The sequence below is a fragment of the Tarenaya hassleriana genome, unplaced genomic scaffold, assembly GCF_000463585.1.
Source record: "Tarenaya hassleriana unplaced genomic scaffold, ASM46358v1 Cleome21, whole genome shotgun sequence".
NCBI classification, from domain to species: Eukaryota; Viridiplantae; Streptophyta; class Magnoliopsida; order Brassicales; family Cleomaceae; genus Tarenaya; species Tarenaya hassleriana.
The window spans coordinates 2,555,846-2,577,798 of record NW_010965451.1 but is presented as its reverse complement, the minus strand read 5'-3'; the positions used below and the strand labels follow the sequence as shown (position 1 = coordinate 2,577,798).

General features: G+C 37.2%; 4 protein-coding genes across 6 annotated transcripts; 2 read left to right on the top strand and 2 right to left on the bottom strand.

The window, feature by feature from the left end:
* The first annotated feature begins 732 nt into the window (after positions 1–732).
* LOC104814637 (mitogen-activated protein kinase kinase 2-like) lies at positions 733–1,256 on the top strand. The gene is made up of 3 exons (XM_010542785.1): positions 733–835; positions 925–970; positions 1,060–1,256. The coding sequence occupies exons 1-3, from the start codon at positions 753–755 to the stop codon at positions 1,180–1,182; spliced, it is 252 nt and encodes an 83-aa protein (XP_010541087.1). The 5' UTR covers positions 733–752; the 3' UTR covers positions 1,183–1,256.
* A 55-nt stretch (positions 1,257–1,311) lies between these two features.
* On the top strand, positions 1,312–4,096 carry LOC104814636 (mitogen-activated protein kinase kinase 2). The gene is made up of 8 exons (XM_010542784.2): positions 1,312–1,424; positions 1,596–1,680; positions 1,931–2,065; positions 2,539–2,763; positions 2,847–3,029; positions 3,279–3,502; positions 3,592–3,637; positions 3,727–4,096. The coding sequence occupies exons 1-8, from the start codon at positions 1,348–1,350 to the stop codon at positions 3,847–3,849; spliced, it is 1,098 nt and encodes a 365-aa protein (XP_010541086.1). The 5' UTR covers positions 1,312–1,347; the 3' UTR covers positions 3,850–4,096.
* Positions 4,097–8,411: 4,315 nt separating this feature from the next.
* Positions 8,412–16,945, bottom strand: LOC104814635. 2 transcript variants are annotated; one of them, XM_010542782.2, is made up of 15 exons: positions 16,767–16,945; positions 15,138–15,664; positions 14,811–15,063; positions 14,015–14,313; positions 13,171–13,353; positions 12,286–13,044; positions 12,076–12,170; positions 11,929–11,988; positions 11,756–11,844; positions 10,650–11,114; positions 10,405–10,479; positions 10,117–10,187; positions 9,964–10,021; positions 9,615–9,837; positions 8,412–9,520 (listed from the first exon to the last, which is right to left on the bottom strand). In XM_010542782.2, exons 2-15 carry the CDS (start codon positions 15,533–15,535, stop codon positions 8,895–8,897), a joined length of 3,654 nt encoding a protein of 1,217 aa, XP_010541084.1. In that variant the 5' UTR covers positions 15,536–15,664; positions 16,767–16,945; the 3' UTR covers positions 8,412–8,894. The 2 variants fall into 2 exon arrangements, with proteins under 2 accessions (XP_010541084.1, XP_010541085.1); XM_010542783.2 differs by lacking the exon at positions 16,767–16,945 and having other exon boundaries at positions 11,929–11,979.
* Positions 16,946–17,550: 605 nt separating this feature from the next.
* Positions 17,551–21,496, bottom strand: LOC104814634 (serine/threonine-protein kinase tricorner). 2 transcript variants are annotated; one of them, XM_010542781.1, is made up of 14 exons: positions 21,221–21,496; positions 20,814–21,032; positions 20,359–20,533; positions 20,176–20,259; positions 19,815–20,056; positions 19,494–19,734; positions 19,277–19,356; positions 19,085–19,169; positions 18,780–18,911; positions 18,568–18,681; positions 18,428–18,475; positions 18,250–18,334; positions 18,123–18,170; positions 17,551–17,986 (listed from the first exon to the last, which is right to left on the bottom strand). In XM_010542781.1, exons 2-14 carry the CDS (start codon positions 21,017–21,019, stop codon positions 17,955–17,957), a joined length of 1,572 nt encoding a protein of 523 aa, XP_010541083.1. In that variant the 5' UTR covers positions 21,020–21,032; positions 21,221–21,496; the 3' UTR covers positions 17,551–17,954. The 2 variants fall into 2 exon arrangements, with proteins under 2 accessions (XP_010541083.1, XP_010541082.1); XM_010542780.1 differs by lacking the exon at positions 21,221–21,496 and having other exon boundaries at positions 20,814–21,214.
* Positions 21,497–21,953: the final 457 nt, after the last annotated feature.

The following is a 21,953-nucleotide window of genomic DNA, read 5'->3' as shown; positions in this document are numbered from 1 at the left end:
TGTAAATTTAAAAGAAAAAAGGGATTTGAATCCAGCCGAATAGGTAATCAATGAAAAAATGATTTTTTAAAATAATGATTTTTATCAATAAAAATTGAAACCAGTTGAATCCGAACCAAAATAGATCCAAATTGGATTGTATTAATTTTAATACAAAACCGAATAAATCGGAATAAAAAAAATCGAATTCGAATACAACCGAATTAATTGTAATTCAAAATCTAGAATGGCATGGCCATCCAATTACTCAAAATCTAGGCAACCATGACAAGTGACACCAACCAACTAACACGAACAATCGGGTAATTTCGCGTTTGCGATCTGCAGACCGGCCACGGTACAATAGCGTGTTGAACGTGACTCAAGGGCGGTACAATCAATACATTTTCCATGCCGATTTGAAACGCAAACGCCGTTTTTGAAACGTGAATTTTATATGGACCGCGGTTTTCTATTTCTACTACCTGATTGGCCATACAAGATCAAATAAACCCATTTGATAAAAAAAAGTTGGGTCGGTTTACTTAAACCGGTAAACCGGCCTCGGAAGAGAAAAGACGGAGAAATTACGGAAATGGTAAATGATGGTCAACGTCTTGTCCATGTGCTCATTTCCTTTGACTGGTTATTTATTGTATCATCGCTCCTTTTTTGTTCTTTCCTTGTAATTATTGGTATTGACTATTCACTCACTCGTTCTTGTAGCTGTATGTATTCGTGTATACAAGACATGGACCAATGTCTTTGAACTGATGGAAGCCATTGTTGACCAACCACCACCCGCTGTTCCTTCAGACAAATTCTCTCCGGAGCTCTGTTCATTCATCTCTTCATGGTAACGTTACCACATGATACCAACCCCTGTGCTCTCTAGATTCTGGGATTTCGGTATTTTTTTCTGACTTAGAGATTCTGTTCTTCCAGTTTACAGAAAGACCCGAGCGACAGAAGCTCGGCCAAGGAACTAATGGTTTGCCTTTGACATCTCTTTTACACATTCAACAAGGTGATGTTCTGTTCTACATGTATAATCATATGGCGGATTTCATAATTTTGCAGGAACATCCTTTTGTGAACAAATACAACGACAACAGCACGGAAGTGAACCTGGCGTCGTACTTCACGGAGGTAGGGTCGCCGCTCGCGACGCTTGAGAATTTGACCGGTACGTTCTCAGTATAGTAACTTCCCAGAGTCCATGATTCCTGATAATAACAATAACAATATTACTCTTTAGCCTAAAAGCTTGTTTTTTTTTTAAAAAAATAAATTATTTGTGCTGTGTTTGTCTGTGTAACCTTGAGATGATTAGAGGAAAGAGAAGAAGAAGAAGAAGAAGAAGAGACGATGAAGAAGGGAGGGTTTAGCAGCAGCCTCAAGCTCTCGATCCCGGTTTCCGGCGAACAATCCATCAACAAATTCCTGTCTCTTCTCTCTCTCTCTTCTCTCTCTCTCTCTCTCTCTCTCTCTCTCTCTCTGTATCGATCGATCGGGGTGTGTGTTTGTGTGTGAGATGGTGACGGTTTTTTTTTGCAATGTCTCTGGTTTGGTTTGTGAAATTAGGGTTTATGTTCGCTGGTATTTGTTGTTCATAGGACGCAGAGCGGTACATTTAAAGATGGCGATCTGCGTGTTAACAAAGACGGAGTTCGGATCGTCTCTCAATCGGAACAGGAAGCTGTAGGTTTTGCTTTCTCTTTCGTTTGATCTTTTGTTCTGAATTCAGCAAGATTAGAAATCTGTGCTTGGTTGAAAAGGCTAATTTTAGGTTAAACGGAAACTTTGATGCGGTTCTGGATTGGATGAGAACTAGAATAACTGAGATCATAGTGTAGTCGTAGGAAATTCGGGAATTGAATTGCTCTGCTGGCACTGCTGCAAGCATTCTGTGATTATCGTATGTAATTCGTGCGTAATTGCTGTGATTCAGCGGCCTCCTATTAAGCCAACGGATAACCAGTTGAGCTTATTGGATTTGGAAACGGTCAAAGTCATCGGAAAGGGAAGCAGTGGTGTTGTGCAGTTGGTGCAGCACAAATGGACTGGCCAGTTTTTCGCCTTGAAGGTACTGTTTTAAAGATCTATAAAATATGTATTACGATCTGATTGTGCGAGGTAGTTCGCTTAGGAACTTCAAATGTCTCTGGTATGATATCAGGATAGACTCATCGGCTTTTTTTTTATGGAATATTACCTGACAAGCATGCTTTTGTTGATCTTAGACTGTTAGTTTACCTACAGAACTTGATACATTTAAGGTTGAGATTCCTTAAAAGATACATGGATCTTGAAATTCTGAAATCTGGGTTCGTTGCCTATATTCATCTAGGTTTGTTGTAGTGCGTACGAGTTCCGGGTTCGATCATTCTATTTTTCTGTTTGATTTTGAATATTTGGGTTTACTGAGGTTCATGTGTGTTCTCTACCCTCAGGGTTGTAAACCTTCTCTCTTTTATTCCCATTTTTATTTCTGTCCACTTGGTGTTTCATGTGGCAGCTTGTGACTATTTGTTATCTTTTTTGCATGAGTCTGATTAGGTTATTCAACTGAATATTGATGAGGCAATACGCAAGGCAATTGCACAGGAGCTAAAAATTAATCAATCAGCTCAATGTCCATATCTCGTGACCTCGTATGAATCGTTTTACAATAATGGAGCCATTTCGATCATATTGGAGTACATGGATGGTGGATCTCTGGCAGACTTTCTCAAAACGGTCAAAACAATTCCTGAGAGCTATCTTTCTGCAATCTGTAAGCAAGTAAGAAGCAGAAGAATCAGATCCAGCATGGAGCCGGAGATTTTTAACAAACATTGTGTATCTGATCTCCCTGTTTTTTGCAGGTGCTTCAGGGTTTGTTGTATCTTCATCATGAGAGGCACATTATTCATCGCGACTTGAAACCTTCCAACCTGTTGATAAATCACAGAGGAGAAGTCAAGATTACTGATTTCGGCGTGAGTACAGTTATGACAAACACAGCAGGGCTGGCAAACACATTCGTGGGGACTTACAACTATATGTCTGTGAGTATCTTTATTTTTTAATGATAATACACAACAGAAATCTGCTACCCCGTCACTACAATCCATTTTATGCTTCCGGTGTGGAAATACGCCATTCTTTCCGTTTTTAGAATTTGCATGGAAACATGTATAGAGGAGGAGGCGGAATAAGGTTTCCAGGATTTGCATAAGGTGGCATCAATCAAACTCATTCAGAACCATGATTTGGCTAATCATGACATGCATGCATCTGTTGTTTTTTTTGGGCAGCCAGAGAGAATAGTTGGAAGCAAATACGGAAATAAAAGCGATATATGGAGCATGGGATTAGTGGTGCTTGAATGCGCAACGGGGAAGTTCCCATATTCACCACCGGGACAACAGGAGACATGGACCAATGTCTTTGAACTGATGGAAGCCATTGTTGACCAACCACCACCCGCTGTTCCTTCAGACAAATTCTCTCCGGAGCTCTGTTCATTCATCTCTTCATGGTAACGTTACCACATGATACCAACCCCTGTGCTCTCTAGATTCTGGGATTTCGGTATTTTTTTCTGACTTAGAGATTCTGTTCTTCCAGTTTACAGAAAGACCCGAGCGACAGAAGCTCGGCCAAGGAACTAATGGTTTGCCTTTGACATCTCTTTTACACATTCAACAAGGTGATGTTCTGTTCTACATGTATAATCATATGGCGGATTTCATAATTTTGCAGGAACATCCTTTTGTGAACAAATACAACGACAACAGCACGGAAGTGAACCTGGCGTCGTACTTCACGGAGGTAGGGTCGCCGCTCGCGACGCTTGAGAATTTGACCGGTACGTTCTCAGTATAGTAACTTCCCAGAGTCCATGATTCCTGATAATAACAATAACAATATTACTCTTTAGCCTAAAAGCTTGTTTTTTTTTTAAAAAAATAAATTATTTGTGCTGTGTTTGTCTGTGTAACCTTGAGATGATTAGAGGTGCTGGGAACATCAGAGTGAGTGTGTTTCGGAAGGTAAATATTATCGTAACGCTCGGTTTGCATTGTGGGATCATTGGATTGGAACCCACTTATTGTGATGCTACTTTTCAATTTCTTATTTTCTCGGATAAAATTATCTTTTATCTTTTAAATTTTCGATTACTTTTTTTTTTATTCTACTCATTTATCTCTTATTTTTATTTTATATTTTATTAATATTTATGTCTATTATTTAAAATTTTATTATTTTTCATAATTGTTTGTTGTTAATAATTTTAACGCCATATTTGTTCTCTTTAACTATTTAGCTAAATTTTATTTAAAATTTATCTTTAATATTATTTAATTTTAATTAAAATTTTGATTAGAAAATTTTAACTTAGAAATCCATACAATAACGCAACCTAAAAAAATTGAAAAGTAATTTTAATTTTTTTTACTTTATTACGTTACGTTTAAATATGTCAATTTTCAAACAAATTTAGTTTGTTTATATCATTTTTTAAAGGAAAAATTTTATGTAAGTATATCTAGGGGTGGCCATTTCGGGTTTTGGTTCGGTTTTCGGTTCGGTTATTACGGGTTTGGTTATTTCGGGTTTTGGTTTGGGTTTTGGTTCGGTTTCGATTCGGTTCGGTTCAGTTTTTGCATGATAAAATTATAACCAAACGGTGAAATTTTTCGAATTATTCGGTTCGGTTATGATATATTTTTTTTTAAAAAAAGAATATTAATCCTATACAAACTTCAAAATATATATCCAAATAAATCCATAAAATAATTAATCCTCCAATAAAGTTACAAAAAAATCTACAAAACCTTCAATAATTAGATTAAAAGTTAAAAATATTAAATTTTATGGTTTATCAGGTGAAACACATAAAATACAAATGAACTACAAAAAAATAACACTAATAATAATAAGGTAAAAATTAAAATATTACAAAAATCCTAATAATTGTTCGGTTAACCGCGGTTATTCGGTTATTACCGAACCGAACTCGAACGGTTATTCAACTTCCTCAACCGTTCGGTTATTAAGCAAATAATCGAATCGAACCGAACCATTTTTATTCGGTTCGGTTCGGTTCGGTTATTCGGTTAATAACCGAAATAGCCACCCCTAAGTATATCTAACTTTACAAAATATTTTAAATTGATATATCAAATATTAAAATGTTCCAAATAGATATTCTAAATCGATAGTAATTTATAAGTCGATTTGATTTTTTATGTTTGAATTAATATTTAATTTATATATTATCGTCAAAATTGAGATTATAAATTGTTATCGATTTCACCAGTTATATTTTTATGTTGAATTTTTTTAACATTTGAGTTATCAATTAGATCAAATTAAAATTTTAGATATTTATTTAGCATATTTTATAAAATTGAATATTTATTTATTTGAGATTTTTTCATTTTTAAACTGTTAGACTAACTTTAAATATTTTCCACTAACACATTTTAAATGAATAATATATATTAGAAATTAAAACAAATCTTGGCACCTGTTAAAGTGATATCGTTATAATCTAGAGGTCATAAGTTCATATAATAGTAATCTCTTGCAAAATATTTTTGCCAAGTAAGTGTTGTATACACTACACTACACTCGTGGTGGAATTCTTCTCCCAACTCCTCTATAAAGATGCTTTGTAAGGAGCTTCCTTTATAAAAATACAAATTAAACTCTTTGCAATCTATATTATAAGTATAGAATACAATCTAATCTATATTTTAAAATTCTGTGTTATATTATTTAAATTTTTATTATTTTATCATCTAATGTTTTACTTTATACAATAATATTAATTTAATAATAATATATTTTTTGTTATTTGGTTGAAATGGTTTTATAACATTATTAAGAAATATATATATTTATATATATATAATTGGAAATAAGTTTTCTGTTCCATCAAATGATATTTTTAAAAATTTTATAAATTATATATTTTATAATTTTGTTTCTGAAAAAAATATTTAATTAAATGTCTTTTTTATTATTTAAAAAAATATACATATTCAGAACATGTATCTCTAATATTTTTATCGATTAATTTTTTACCTAATTGAATTTTTTGATAATAATTACTATTAGTAATTTTCATTAAAAAAAATAACCGGAATAATATAAAGTTTTAATTTATTATTTAAACAAAAAAGAGGGAGAATTACCACCCGTGATTGTCAACAAAATCAAACTGGGCTTTAGTGTTTAGTCAAACAAAACAGAATAGGCTTTGGGTCAAAAACATAAATTAAAAGTTTGACTTTATTTTAGCATATAAAAAGCCCACGCGCAGTTTCGTTTCAAAAAGCCCAAAGTGATGGAAAAGTCCAGATTTCCAAAGGTTATAGCCCAGCGATTTTGAGCGCGTGAGCTTTACTCTCTTTTTACGCGACTGGTGGTCGTTCAATACAAATGGGCTTTCCATTATTTTGGGCTGCGCGTGGGCTTTTTATATGCTTCTAGCCATTTATATTTTCTAAATGGTACCCAAAACAAAAATATATATATATATATACACGTTATTTCACAGATTCACAATAATCATAAATTTATTTCCTTCGTTTTTTATTTATTTTGAATTTGATCTACATTTTTAATTTATTATTATCTCAATATTCAATTTCAATGTACATCCGAACTAATTTAAATTTTATGTACATCCACTTTCTTTTTATGTAAGTCCGAATTAATTTTATCCATTTAAATTAATTTTTTCTATTTATTATTTGATTCAGATTCGACCTAAATCATTTGTAAAAAACAAATAGAATATTTTTAATTCTTTTTCTATTTTGGTCATTATATACGACTAATATCGTCATTATGTTTTTTTGGTAAATATCGTCATTATGTTGAGTAACTTATTATTGGGATCATTTTTTTTTTTTTTTTGCGAATGATAAGCATGAAAAAAGATGACACCAATATACTTGTCAAAGTTTCATTCTATTAGAATTATTATAATGTAACTATGGTTAAATGGTAGTTTGGTTAGGGTTTATTTTTTTTTCCGTTATATTTAAGCAAGTATGTCTTTAATCAATGATGAAGGCAAAAAAAAAAAAATAGAAAATTCTCTCTTGTTTTGAAATATCAAAATATTCTTATCACTTTGGTGACCAAATTTTAGTTAACATTTTATAGTAACTTAGATTCGAATTCTAATGCCAATTGGTAAAAGTTTTACCACATTCAAGGTTTATACTAATTATATTACAAAGCATTACAAGTTCGAAGCAGATATTAAAACCCAATACTCCGTTCGAGACAAATCGGTCAACAAATACTGTGAAAAGAGTTGATGCCCGACCAAGATGGAAATTCTTGAACCCGACCTGTTGGTTAGCTGTGATTTTAGATATTGGCGGACCCTAAACCACTCTCTCGAATTTTAGGGTTCGAAATCTATCATCGTACTCGTATCGCCCGAGTTCCCGAATTTTGTAAAAAGACCAACCCATTTCGTATCTCCATCTGATTGGGGTGCTGAGGAAGGGAATATACTAGATTAGCTTACCCCAACATTTTATGTAGAGAGATGGATTCAGACCCGCAGGCTGCAACCTCAGACCCCACGGTAAATGGTTTTACTGTTGAGCCAAGTCGGCCATTCGAATTCCTGAATTTTGTATATCCGCAAAATGTTCCAAATATTTCGGATATCCATAGATTATTCAACCAATGAAAATATGAAACAAGGAGCACGAAGAGGCAAAGGGAGAGAAGAAAGAGGCGATATACGACAACACGAGAAATGAGACAGAGAGACGTGTTCGAGGCAAGCCAAGGTGGCCAAAAGGAGTAAAAAGACGGATCCAATATCAGTTAATACAAAAAGTGTAGGAGTATCTCAACCAAGATACCTCGGGTTTGGTCTGTGTAAGGGTCGGATACTCGACTCTCGAGTACCCACAAGGTGAGGCCTAGATACCCAGTCAAGGAAGTAGGGGTTGAGAGGGCCAACTAAGGGTCAAGGCACAAGAAGATGAGAGCCGAGACGAGAGGGTAAGAGTCGAGACCAGAGGTTAGGCAAGGGAAGAGGATATGAGTCGAAGTTCGCCTCGAGCCTCTCTCCCCATCTATCAGCTCGGCCTTATCATCTCTCTCCCCTGTTACCCTCACCCGTAGATACGGATAATCGGCCGAGAAAACCAATACTAAAATCTGCGCCTCAAATTTTAACCGGCGCAAGATCTCGAATTCCAAGGATAGATACCCATGGGACCTCCGGGTTTGGTACCCGCCCAGCCCGTGGACCACCTGTATATTGTTAACAGGGAAAATGGATACCAAAAACTTCTAGCAATTATGCATCACGGTAATTCATGTCCAAGATATAACCACATCTATATTTAAAAACAATGCATCAAAAGGGGTATTAAAAACGAAAGCGTGCAGTGAGGGAATTGGAGGAAGAATCTGCGATTTTTTATTAGGAAAATAGAACGTATGTACAATGGAAAGACAATGGTCATGAAAGCTACAAAGCTCGAAGAAGAAGAAGACCCACCATTTCATATATATATATATATGCCATCCTTTCTTTTTCTTTGCCGCAAAAGCTCTTTACAGCCGGAAGTTTACCTACCGACCTAACTTACCAACTGAGCCAAATCCAACACCCATCAAGGGAAACCCGAAAATAAAAACGGAAAAAAAAAGTTCACCCTAGAATCGAATTATATAAGAAAGAACCCTAAGGTGAAGAAGATGAAAAGAATCTATATGACCTAATTTGCCGGAGCCAACAGCCAAATAACCATTCCTGGTGACTGGTTATTCCTTGAGAGATGCAAAACTTTTTTTTTTCCTTTTCCTCACGTTTCTTCGTCAATAGTATAACAAACGTGACTATACAGATATAAGATGGAGAGAAAGAAAGAGTAGTAACCTCAAACCATCATGTTCAAGTCTGAAAGGTCATCCATTGGTATTTCAAGCCCCATCATATCATGATCTTGCAATGCATCATCGTCGATGTTCAACCACGAGCTTAGGTCCCCTGCTTGCGCATCGAAATCGTCTGGACCTCCTAAGTTGTCCGGTATTTGCAGCTGTGACAGGTCAAGAGGCTCGGACTCATCCAATGCCTCCAGGTTATACTCACTGTTACCTTCACCAGATCTGGATGATAATGATGATGCTTTGGGTTGCTCCGATATCTGACTTGTTTTCTGTTTCGGTTTCGGTTTCAATTTCCTCTCGCCCTTGGCACCGGACAATGATGGCCGACCAATCTTATTAGTTCCACCTCGAGAAGAGGACTGTCCTTTCCCGTCTCTGTCCCTCTCACTTCTCTTTCCTTTCGCACTACCACTTGTGAGAGATGCCCCTATACCCACATCATCGAGTAACAGTTCTCTCTTTTTGACCCTGTTTGACCATGTCATGTCGTCTTTACCCGTGGTTTGTTCTAGTAAAGCATTTGCGGACACCAACATATCAGAAGAAATCACATAATTCTCCCCGTTTTGCCCAATTCGCAACGCTGAAGAACTTGGCTGTAAAGCCATGGAAGCTGCAAGGGTCAAGGGAAACATTAAGAAAATTAACAGTGTGATTGTGAGATTTAAATCAAAGTTTACTTTTTTTACAGGGTTTAGAGATGATACTTGAAGCTGACGGCATGTATTCCTTATCAGCTGCAGTATCGGAGGTTTGAGCCAACCCGGCAATGAACATATCCCTAAAAGCAGGCTCATTGAAGCAGCTCTTGCCGGACTCTTCGAATTGATGGCATCTATCCAGTGTCCTTTTAACGAAGGCCAATGCAGCTTGCTTGGATATTTTGTTACTGGAACTCTTTCCGCTGCTGGTGTGATGACGCCTACTTGCCTGTAAAGTAAAAGCCACTCAAATTAATCAATGCATAAACTCAGAAGAGAGCAGAAGTGCAAAACAGTAGCAAGGACAAGGAAAGAAAACTGAAAATGAACTCTTTGCAGGCCAAATTTAGTTTACCTTTTTCTTTTCGTACGCCATTTCGACGAGTTTTTTGTAACCAAGCCGATGAAACTCCCTATGTATAGGAACAAGATATTACATTGAAACCATGGGAGAATAGTACATATTTGGCTAGGCATGCGGTAAAAGCAGAGGGACACAAACTCATACTTCTCTTGACATTCTTTCATTTCGAGGGCAGGCTTTAGTAGCCTATTCATCATCTCTTTCTTCTTCAAACCCTGATAATTTAACAGAAAACATTACAAAATTAACTATCTTGATTCTCGAGAAGTGCAACAAAACCACAAAGTATTTTTTTTATCCTTTCATGGTGGTTATATATAAAATAAACAGAATCTTCTAAAGTACATAAGTCAAAAGGAAAAAGGTAACAAATGCACACATGGGCGGTGATGCTACATTTGGTTAAGAACATAATTCAATGAGAAAATATACCTCCTTGCAGATTGCATCCTCTAGTTTCTTTATGTCGTCAACAATTCCTTCATCATCCACATTTGAAATGCTAGGCTGCAACAAACTCATCACAAAAAAACATCAAGCCACAAAGAACCTTGGCATAAGAACCAAATTTCATAAAGTAAAGTGAAGCAATTTTATCCACCAACAAATGGAAAAAGAAAACGAAAAAGAAAAATCACCAACACTGTTCTAAGTAGTCAACCTCTGACTGAACATACCATGGGTTCCGGAGAAATTCCGATAGACTGAAGCTCCAGATAAATCTTCTCGTCTATCCCCAGATTAACATACTGGATGTCTGTGAAATTGATGGATGAATAGTCAGAAAATCTGCCGTTGGGATGGTGAACTGAGTTGTTGATCCCCCTGTGCAGAAGTACAGACACGTCATTTTCTGACTCTTCATGTTCCAGTCCTTCATTGGTCCTATATCCATTGTACTCCAAATGATTCAAACCACTGAATTCAGACTCAACATCAAGATCATTCACGCTTCCAAATCCATCAAGTTCTGAATCTTCAGTTATGCTACTAGTGTCCTCAGAAATTAAAGCTGATAGCAGTCTCTGATAGAGAGGAGCAGCTTTAGAGTCCATTCTGCTTGTCAGTTCCTGGGGATACACTTCACAACTATCAAAGACTGAAGATGTCCTCAGCATCGGTCTGACAGAGGAAAGTTCTCCCTGAAAGAGTGATAATATTAGAACAATTCCTGATGGATTTCAACTTCTAAAACCCAAATATGTGGCTATTGTTTTGCAATTATATAACATTACAAATTTTAACAGACGCTTGACACCTGATTATGGTTTTTGTGTTCTCTCAGAAAATACTCGCAACCAATTAAGCGAATATCTGATGACTGACATATGGAGATTCCTAGCTAATCTTATTCAAACTAGAAACCTGAATTCCAATCTTAATATTACTCTATTTCTAAGTTCAAGATAAGTCTAACTGCAACTCTAACTATAGGCATCCATACCCATACAATAACATAAATATTCACAAATTTACAGAGATGGGGAGGGGCCAAAATATCGATAAATGTCCCAATTAAATCAATTAAATGTATAATAGATACTTTCTAATTATATGGGAGAGGGGTAGGAAAACTGAACCCAAGAGTTCCTTGCAGAAAATTTCCTAAACCACTGGATTACCATGTCCAAGTGCTCGGATGTGGATACAAATTCACCAATGGAACTAATATGAAAATTATATAAGCAAGCAGTCAGGATTTACATCAATCAATTGGAACAAATGTGTGAAGATAATCCTAATTGTAATCTCTGTGTGTACGAATTGGAATAAAATGCATCACCTGTTGTTTCAAGAAATTGATGTGTGCATCAGATATAAAGCAAAAGTAACGCTCCATTTGCTTCCAGAAAGAATTGGGCAAGTTCCTAGCTGCATCATGGATTAAATAAATTGATACATAGATAAAGTTTGGCAAATAAGCACAGGAAAGGGGAATTGAGAACAATGATTTACCAGAATTTATAGCAGCATTGACAACAGCTAGTAGCTCCTCATGTCCATCATCTGAACCAACTAAGAAATTCAACCAATATGTAAATAAAGGCAAAGTATGAATTTTGCCAAACAAAAATAATCCTGATTAAACTGAACTAAGTTTACCAAGAAAATCTAGTGTTGCATTTGATGCTGTATGCTTCTGACGTTTGTAAGCCTTACGGTCAGAGAGTTTCCTAGTAGGTGGACGGCCTGCCTTGCTGCTCAAAATATACGAAGATAACCATGAGACTAGACCCATGAACATAAAAATTGTTGATATCAAACCAAAAAAGAGAGAAACAAGAAGTACTTGTATAGAATATGATTCTGTACCTTTCACTCTTATCAAGACTTTGTCTTGCACTGCGAAGTTGTTTTGCAGTTCCAACGTTGCCAAGTTTCTCCATCCCCATTGGCGTGAGAGACCTTGTAGAAGCAAAGCCACGGCCTGTTCTTCCTTGCCTCCTAACACCATCCCCGAGCTCTTCACCGGCCACAACCTTGTTATTTTTTCTTGATTGTAAAATAGGAATGGACATTTTTGGAACATTGTGCGCAGCTTTGTCATCTACCTCATCAGATTGTTTACCCTTGTCTCTAGACTTGATTTCAGGGGGGCCAGATTCTTCGCTTTCTGATAAAGCTGCTGGTGAGAAGCTGTTTTCACCTTTCAGTTTCATTTGCATAGGAGAAGCTGCAGGTGAACGTTTATGGAATCCAAACCCAGTTTCACTACAGCCAATATCTGATATATTATCTGAGGAGGGAACTTCGTCATTGCTCGAAACAATGGGGACTAAATTCGTTCTTCTTGCTATGCGGGATATCTTTTGTGGTCTTTGACTAGCCCACTGAGTGACAGGTGGTGATGAAGACCGATTAGATGACATCCGCTTGCGATTGGTGACCCCAGATAATGTGGGTGGCTTGTTTGTACAACTGGAAATATCCCAATCACTTGGAGGAGTGTTATGGACCACAGGCGAAAGTTTTGGCAGAAGCCCCGATCCCGATCTTGGCCCGCGAATTGAAGCATTTGCTCTAGCGTTTGAAGTTGGACTTGAAGAATTGAATTCTTCGTGAATATTTGACCTGCAAACCATCCGGCGGGGGGTGGAGCAACCAGAGATAAAAAGGGATCAGAAACAAGGTACACATTGTGTGTGAATGCTATTGACAGTAAAACTGAAAGAGCGTGCTTAAGATTATAGCACTTACTTGTTGACAGCTCTCAGATTCACCCTTTCCTTGTCAGAACCAATAGACCGTTCTCTCTTCTCATTGTACAAAGAACTGTGATCAGAATCAACCCTGGAAAGAGAAGACCGTCCGGCTAAGCCTGCCTGCTGAGCGAGGTTATCAGATCTTCCATATCCAGCAGCTCCATTAGCGGCTCCTTGCCTACATCAAACAAACAGACTAGGAGAATATAATCTATTGAATAACAATCAAAGGGGAGAGAGAATCGCCTTCACAGACAGGACAACAAAGGAGAGTGGAGAAGAAAATAATGGTCAATCAGACGAGGATAAAATAAATCCCAACATAGTCTGAGCTTCAAAAGCATAACCATCATCCATTTGACAAACAAGTAGATGGATTAAAGCAATCAGTGGCCCAAGGTCACTGAATTGGCTACGGAGCAAAAGATTGCAGAAATAAATTAAAAAAATCTGTTTGTTCTCATATGCATCTCCAAAATACAGATGAGAGGTGCAGAAGAATCATCTTTTGGAACAATAAAACACAGAAAAACAAAACATCCGGAAAAAGGTTAAAATACATGGATAAAGAATTCAAAGCCAAAGCATTGTAAGAAAAAAAAGTTCGCATGAGACAACAACCATTTATTTCTCAAACCTAAAGATTAACTTCATTTATATCACCGCTTGTCCAATTTAATGACAGATCTCTACGAAATGAAATAAAAGAAATTTTACGAAATATGCAAGCAGGGACATGACAGTAACAATAAGGATAAAAGCCATCATCCTCTGAAATTCAGTTTAACGTATTGAACCCAATAGTGAGTTTGCTTATCATCTGAATAGATGAGCCATACCTTAAGATATTTGAGTCACAATTCAATCTTGAACGTGAATCGCCAGCTACTTTCTGCTGTATCCCCTGCTTCGAGTCTCGGTAACCATCACCAGCTTTATTTGACACCAAGCTTGTAGAAACATCTGTTTTTATACCAGATCGCCTTTTCTTCATTTTCGACTTTTCCCAACCATCAATTCCAATTGATGAAGTTCGATCTTCACCCTGAACTGCATTATGATTTGCTACCCTCATTGCGTCTTTATCCCTATCTACATGAGCTGATTGCCTAACAATAGCATTACTTCGAACATCCATCTGAATCAACCAAAAAAAAGAACAAATCAATACTCTTGAGAAGCAAAAACAAACTGGCAAAACTTAAATAAATAGATGAAAATATTTACAACATAGAGCCAAACAATTTTCAAACAACCATTTTTTCGGATAGATGGAGGAACATTTTGGCACTTACATAAATCTACAATGATAAAATTGTTCAATATCAATGGTTAAGTACAATATCTAAAGTTCCAGGAAGTTTAAGAAACATTAATTTTGATAGCAACATTTAATTTGAACATTGAAGTCAAATTTCTATATCAGCATCAGAAAGTAAAATTTCTAGCTTTGGTGGAAGACCAGAAACCAAAGTTTTCACCAAAAACTAGTTCAGTAGATGTAGCAAATGATAAATCACAGAATAAAAGGTTTATACTTTATACTATTGAAGTATGAAGCGAGATATTTGCTCGAGCAGCTATAGAAGGAAAATACAAAAATGCAGGCCTTGCTAAACAAAACTCAGAAATTACCATGGAAGTGCGTGTGCGCTTGTTTGGTACACCACTTTTAGGTCGTTCATCTGACTTTTGTTGCTCAAGCTCAAACCCACCAGCCAGAGTCTGACCCTGAATTCCCATTTTACCTAAGCCTGACCCTAAAACCAAGCGATCACCGGACCGGTCGCAAGAAAAACCTTCTGGTCGAGACCTCTTCTTTGTAGGCACACTTGGGAAAAACTTGTTAAATACAGAAGAAGCTTCAGTGAAAATTTTTACACGTTCCCTGCAACCACAAAAAGTCAATTAGCAAGAACACAATTTCAACCATGACCAAATAACCTATGATAATTAAACTACCTGGCCTTCACATTGTTTTCACGCAGACCAGACTTTAGTCTTTTGATCTCTTCCGGTATAGGAGATGGAATCAACTTTCCTTTCAGTGGTCCACTGGGAGACTCATCTGCTATCCCAAGGGCAATATTCACATGCCGTTTAAAGTCACCTTGACGAATGGACTTGTGATCTGCAGCAACCACCTTTGGATCAAAACGCAAACATTGGAAGAAATTCGTTACATCAGTTTGTGTTATTGGCGAGGTGCTCCTCAACATGGTTGGATGAGAAGATGGGGCAGCGTGTTCAATGGTCTCACGAAAGCTGCTCGATCTTTCCATCTGAGCAGCTAAGTTGGATCTGTATAAAGGCCTATCTGGCCCAGTAGAAGAATAATCAAATTTCCCTGGTGCTGACATTTGCTCAGCTTGCGCAAGTCCACTGCTTTGTTATACACACTATATATACAGTGGAGCATGACAAGCTTGTAGAGCTGCAGCACATAAATGCTAGTTTCTCAGCTCTTAAAAAATGGACTGAAAATGCACCTGCAAATAAAAAATCGTATTAGAACCTTAGTCCCACAGTACCTTAACTCTTTGTCATGCAAAGGCATATAGCGTTACTTGCAAAACAAACAAATTAAAGATATTGAGGATAGAACCTAAACATGACAAGAAGGCATAACATCTAAGCTACACTGACAAACTATTGGCAGAAACAAAGAAAAAAAAACATAATCTCAAATCTTAACATATATACACAATCATGGGAATTCAGTTACACAAGTCCAGAGAAAATTGGATAGGAGTAAATTGGTTCCGGTATAGTTTAACCCCCTAATGTATTACTATCAATATAACCGCTTCACAAATATCAAAACCCACTCAAAACTTTAGCAGAATCTGCTGATATCGATCTGGGAAAAATAAGAGCGCAGAGAATTTTTGGTATAAATACTAAACAACTAATTTCCACCATTAGCAATAATGGAAGGTGGTGAGCAAGATCAAATATCCAAAAACAAAATAGAAACCAGTATGTTATTCCATCAACATCGAGTTACTCTAACCTTACTTCCTCAGTAATTCTCCTTCTTTTGATTACTGAGACCGAGGAAATGGGTGGAAAATTTCCTCAAATTTTCAGCTCCCTTAGTTCGTGCAGTACCGGGCAAAATTGGGAAGCCAATCACCTAATTAGTGAAGTGTCTCAACGCCATAATGAATTTGAATAAGAAACAAAATATAGAAAGAGATACAGCGAATTCCTTAAATGTCTTCATCATAGTTGATTTACATTGCCGGCTAATCATGAAACTAAATGCTCAACTTCGCACAAGATTTCCCAAGTTCAAGTACAAAATTTGAACTGATTTGCCACCCAAATTCAGAGATTTCATAAAAATCTAACTTCATTACTCCAAAGTCCCAAGAAATTAAACAAGAATCGAAGTTTCACTAACTAAAACAGCCCCCGGAAACTTCACCACAAAAACCCTAGGAGAGGAATGAATCAAACATAAAAATTCAATAAACAAACTCGACCACCTTCAGCAAGCAAGAAAAACACAAGAAAGACCACAGAAGGAAACCCTAGAACCTGGATCAACTTCTGAAGATGAAACCATGAAACGAAACCTTTTCTTACCTCGAATCAAAATCGCGAACAAAAATTCCACAGGATAAAAATATCCCCCGAAGATTAGGGACTCTGGAGATTGGATCGTTCAAATGATCTCGTGGAGAGCCCGAAATCGAAATCCAGCGACGTTCGTGCAATAGCCATGAGAGGACGGGATCGAAGCGAGCGAGCGTGCGTTCATTCCTTGCTGCTTTTGATCGACGATGGAACTAGCATCTCGGAAATGACGATTTTACCCATTTATTACCCGCTCATATAGTCCAAGGTCGCGGTAATATCAGGGGTAACCTCGTAATTTCAACCCGAGCCGGCTTGAAAGTTGATACAGCTCATGGCTTTGGAACAAGTTGTGACGAATGGCGATTTTACTGTTGCAAATATATATAGTCTGGATAACCAAATTAACTATAAATTTCAGTTAGGACGATCAAAAAATAATATTTAAAATAAATAATGGATCTCCTGACAATTCTTATATCCAATAGTTATTCTCCAATCAAATTTACAGAAAAATTTTATAATTTTTATAGTCTTGTTACATATGGATTCGTATACACAATAGTTTCCTAAGATCGAATCAGCATTTATATTATAAACTTCTTCTAACCATGTAAATTTCCAATAGATATAATTACTTATATGTATGTTTCTTTGTTTGTTTCAGATGTTAACTACATTATTAATGACGAGACTTTTAACTAACATGTACTTAAGGGATGTAATGTTTCACATTACAATGAAAAAGGTTTTTTTGTCTTGTCTTTAAGGGAAGACATTATTGCAAAGAAAGAATACAGAAGATGAAGCTCTCTGTCTTTGAGATATACAAGAACAAGTTCTTGGAGATGGCTACTAAGATTAACCAAAGGCCGGGAACTGCCGCAAGAGAAGGCTACCAGAAACTACAGTAAGCCAATCTGGGCAGCTGACACGCCGAAAAAGACGGAGGAAAAAAAAACACGAAAAAGCGGATTCGAGAACAGCGAAAACAGTGCTGAAAATCTTCTCATCTGGTTCTGACAGGACAATGATCAAGTTGTAAGGATCAGAAATCTGCTGAAACGGATTGTAAGTTTACCCGAGCGAGCGGGTTCCGTAAGAAAATGAAGGGAGTTCGACGGGCTTTCTGCTCCAAAGAAGACGATATCCGATCGAAACTGACTTGGAGTATATCATGTTTGTGATGAATTCGGTTCAGATTTGTGCGTAATCTACTGCAGAATCACCTGGGGAAAAGAAAAGCAGGGAATTAGTTTGATCTGTAAACTACCATTTCCCGGATTTTGGAAGATGTCTCTGAATTGTTTTGGGCAGATTAAACGGGAATTTTACATGGCTTTCGTGTTTAAGCTATATACTTACTTTGGGCTGACTCAGTTGATGAGCGTGGGGGAGAAATGCTTCTTGTATCTGCATTCGTTCAAGAGATTGTTGGAGAAATCCCCAAAAAATCAACAAAAACGAGACCAAAAATATACAATTCCGGTACCTAAAGAGAGACGAGGGCCACGTATGGCATCGAAGTTTTTGTACGTATAGCCAACGAAACTGAGATCTTGAGGGGTTAAAAGCATCTGACAAGAGAAACAATACAATACACAACCCGATAAGAACAGAACCAGAAACTCATACTGAAACAATCATAAACAGGATCAAGATTTCAATACCTTCCTTAGCGGTCCAGATCCTGTTCTCCCGGGTTTTGGAGAATCAACCTGGAGCAGAATCAATGGTAAGATATCAGATACACTTAAAAGGGCACAGATACAAGAAAGAGAGGAAGATTCCTCGATCGTCTCGGGGTTACCTCGTCAAATTTCATAAAGTTTTGGGTATCCAGTTTCCCATTAACTTCTGGCTTAAACGCTGCTTCCATCTCATAGAGTTTGTCCCAGTCAACGTCCTTGAACCAGGGATGAGCCTAACATCTTCTTCTTTGTCAAAAACAAACGATGTACAAACATGGGAAAAAACGAGGGAGGGTAAAAACCCGGGTATGCTATGTTTTTTTTACATTACCTTAATTTGCTCGGCTCCTTGAGAACCAAGCCTACTCTCAGCATCACAGATCAACCTGCAGATAAGATCTCTGGCCTCGGGTGTCAACCTCGCTTCCTCGGGAAATTTCAATTGATTTCTCCAGTTCACAATCTAACAGGCCAAGTCGAAGCAGTGTGATTGAGCAATGCATTAAATGGTTGAAACTTTTTCCAAGAAAATATGTCCCGAAATTAAAAACTAAGACATAAGAAACATATTGGCATCTCATTTAACAAAACAAAAAAAAGGACAGGAAAGAGTCACCATATGCAGAAGTGTTATACCTTCCTGCAAGTGGTCACTGGGTCGTCGGAGTAGAATGGGGGATAACCTATAAGCATCTCGTACATAATGGCGCCCAGCGACCACCTGCAACCACATGAATGTATGTATAATAGTCCAAGAACTGAAATTTGGATTTTAAAATAAATTTGATAACATGTATATACATATATATACACATATATATAACGTACCAGTCACACTCTACGCCATATCCCTTCTTCAACAACACTTCTGGCGCGATATAATCTGGGGTGCCAACTGTGGAGAATGCCTATTTCAAAACAAGAGAATAAGAAAGCCGGAGAAATCTAACACAAATCCGAGTTTGAATTATACAATGAAAATGCAAATTAAAGAACAACTATGGAATGATTTAAATTAGAGTTGCCTAATGATTTCGAGCTTTACCAGTTTTCTCCTGCTTATCTGCCAATGCTGAAGTTGTTCTAATGGGCTCTTCCAATTCCTTCCACGAAATCCGCTCAAGCTCCCGTCAATATCCATCGATTCATTCAAAGTATCTTCGTTTAGTGGTTCGTCTTCATTAATAGCCAACAAATGTCTACAATCAAGAGGCTTACAAAGACCAAAATCAGACAGCTTCATATGACCATTCTTGTCCAACAGAAGGTTGTCGGGTTTTATATCCCTGCAAAAGACATACTTTCAATACTGAATTTTCAGTGCTGTCTTATGGTAATGGGGGACCAGTTAAGAACTAGGACAAACCTGTGAACATAATTATGCTTATGTATAGATTCAATAGCCAAAACACTCTCAGCAATGTAAAATCGAGCAACGGTTTCGGTCAAGGTCTCTTCCCTCATAAGCAAAGTCATTACATCACCACCAGGCAAATATTCCATGATTAGATACAAAAATTCTGCATCTTGGAAAGAATAATAAAGCTTCACGATACAGTCACTGGCTACTTCTGCTAGCAAGTTCCTCTCGGCTCTTACATGTTCGACCTATCCAAAACAACCAAACGTTATATGCCCAGCTTATGCCCTCTGTCAAATTTCTCGAGACGAAATTCATTAGTGAAGCCCGAGAGAAGGTGAAAAATAAAATTCACTATAGAACTCACTTGCCCCCTGCTAAGCATTTCTGACTTCTTCAGCTTCTTCATTGCATAAATGTTGCCCGTCTTTTTCTCGCGACATAGCCTTACCTGCAAATATAGCATAAGACAACGTTTAGACAAGTCTTCAAGCAAAGATCGCAGAAGCTGAAATTCAGACATATACGGATATGCATTCAAATGACTAACCTCTCCAAAGGCTCCTCTGCCTATAATGGTTAGAAGATCAAAATCACTGACGCAAATTTTGTGCCTCTTAAGCCTTATATACTCTGTCTCCTTCCGCTCTAAATCCTTCAGCAGATTGTGTTGTTCTTCTTGTGACACATCCAAAGATGCTAACTTTTGTTCCAAAACCAACCGCCTTCAATGATGATTGCAAAACCAAAACGCCATTAAAGCACAACAACAATAAGGTTCAGGATGGGATCAAAGAAAAACATTCTTTGGACATTCTCTGTGTCGCGTTAAAAAATCAAAATTCAGAACACACCAGCTCCTAAAACAACACCATGCAGATTCTAACAAGGAAACCCTGTCACATGTTGCAAGAAGTAAAATTTTTGGGAACCCAGTTGGTGATACAGGAATATTGACGAACAGGTTGTGTGTAATTCCATGAATCGGACATTTTTTTTTCTTACCTTTGTCTGCGTTGTTGGATGTGTTTCATGTGAGCTTTGTAATGGCTCTCGATGAACTGCTTCGCCGCGGCGACCTTCTCCAATGTCAAGCTTGAGCCGACCACCGTCCCCTCCTCCTCCACTCCCTCCTCAGTCTCCGGCGCCGGAGACACCTTCGCCACCACCACCTCTTGATCTCCTTCTAGCTCTTTCCCATGATTCTCCATCTTGATTCTCTCTCTGAACCTCAAACCCACACACACAAAAAAAAAAAAAAAAGTTTATTTTCCTCTCTAAAAACAGAGAATCTGTGGCATTCTCTCCCTTCCGCCGATCGATTTGATTCGTGAATTATAGTGATAGGGACAACGAGGCAGTTCTCTCTCCCGATAAATTTACATGCTTGTAATTCAGGGAACAGAAGTAACCTGGCCTGTTTTTTTTTTTTTGGGTTTGCTCTTTGCTATTTAAGGGAAAGGAAGGCAGGCAAATAAAATAACCCTTCGTCTGATTTGGACACAAACCACATCTCGCCACGTGGAGGAAACTGATTGGAGGAGGCCATCACGGACGAACACAGTTCACCTGCTGACGAAGACGTCCGGAGTGATGACGACAACAAGATGAAGAAATCAACGGTCCAGAATAAATGGGACATGGGACCCACATATCGCAATGCACGTCATCAACGGCTGAAATTATGCTTTTATTTACCCCTTGAACCAAAACAGGAAAAAAAGAGGTGTAAAATTTATATAAGCATCAGTATATGTGGTGGAATCTGATAATATTGTCTTTTTTAAGAAAATTGTAAAGTAAGAACATTTAATATAGGAAAATTCCAAAAAAAATCATCGAATTTAGAGATAACAACCAAATTCATCTCTAACTTTTAAAATTTCCATATTCATACTGAATTTGTAGATTTTTACTAAAAAAAACATTCACAATTTAAATTCTTATCAAAATCCTAATCGATTCTAACTAATTTTGACATACGTGGTATTTATTGACTGAACACGTAGATACACATCAGATTATTAGAAATCTACGTGGCATTTGATGAACCAATTGATTTAAATTCGGTTCAGTTAACAACCCGGTTTGAAAAAAAAAATCGATTCGATAAAAACTGAGTAAAAAATAATCCGGTTAGGGTTA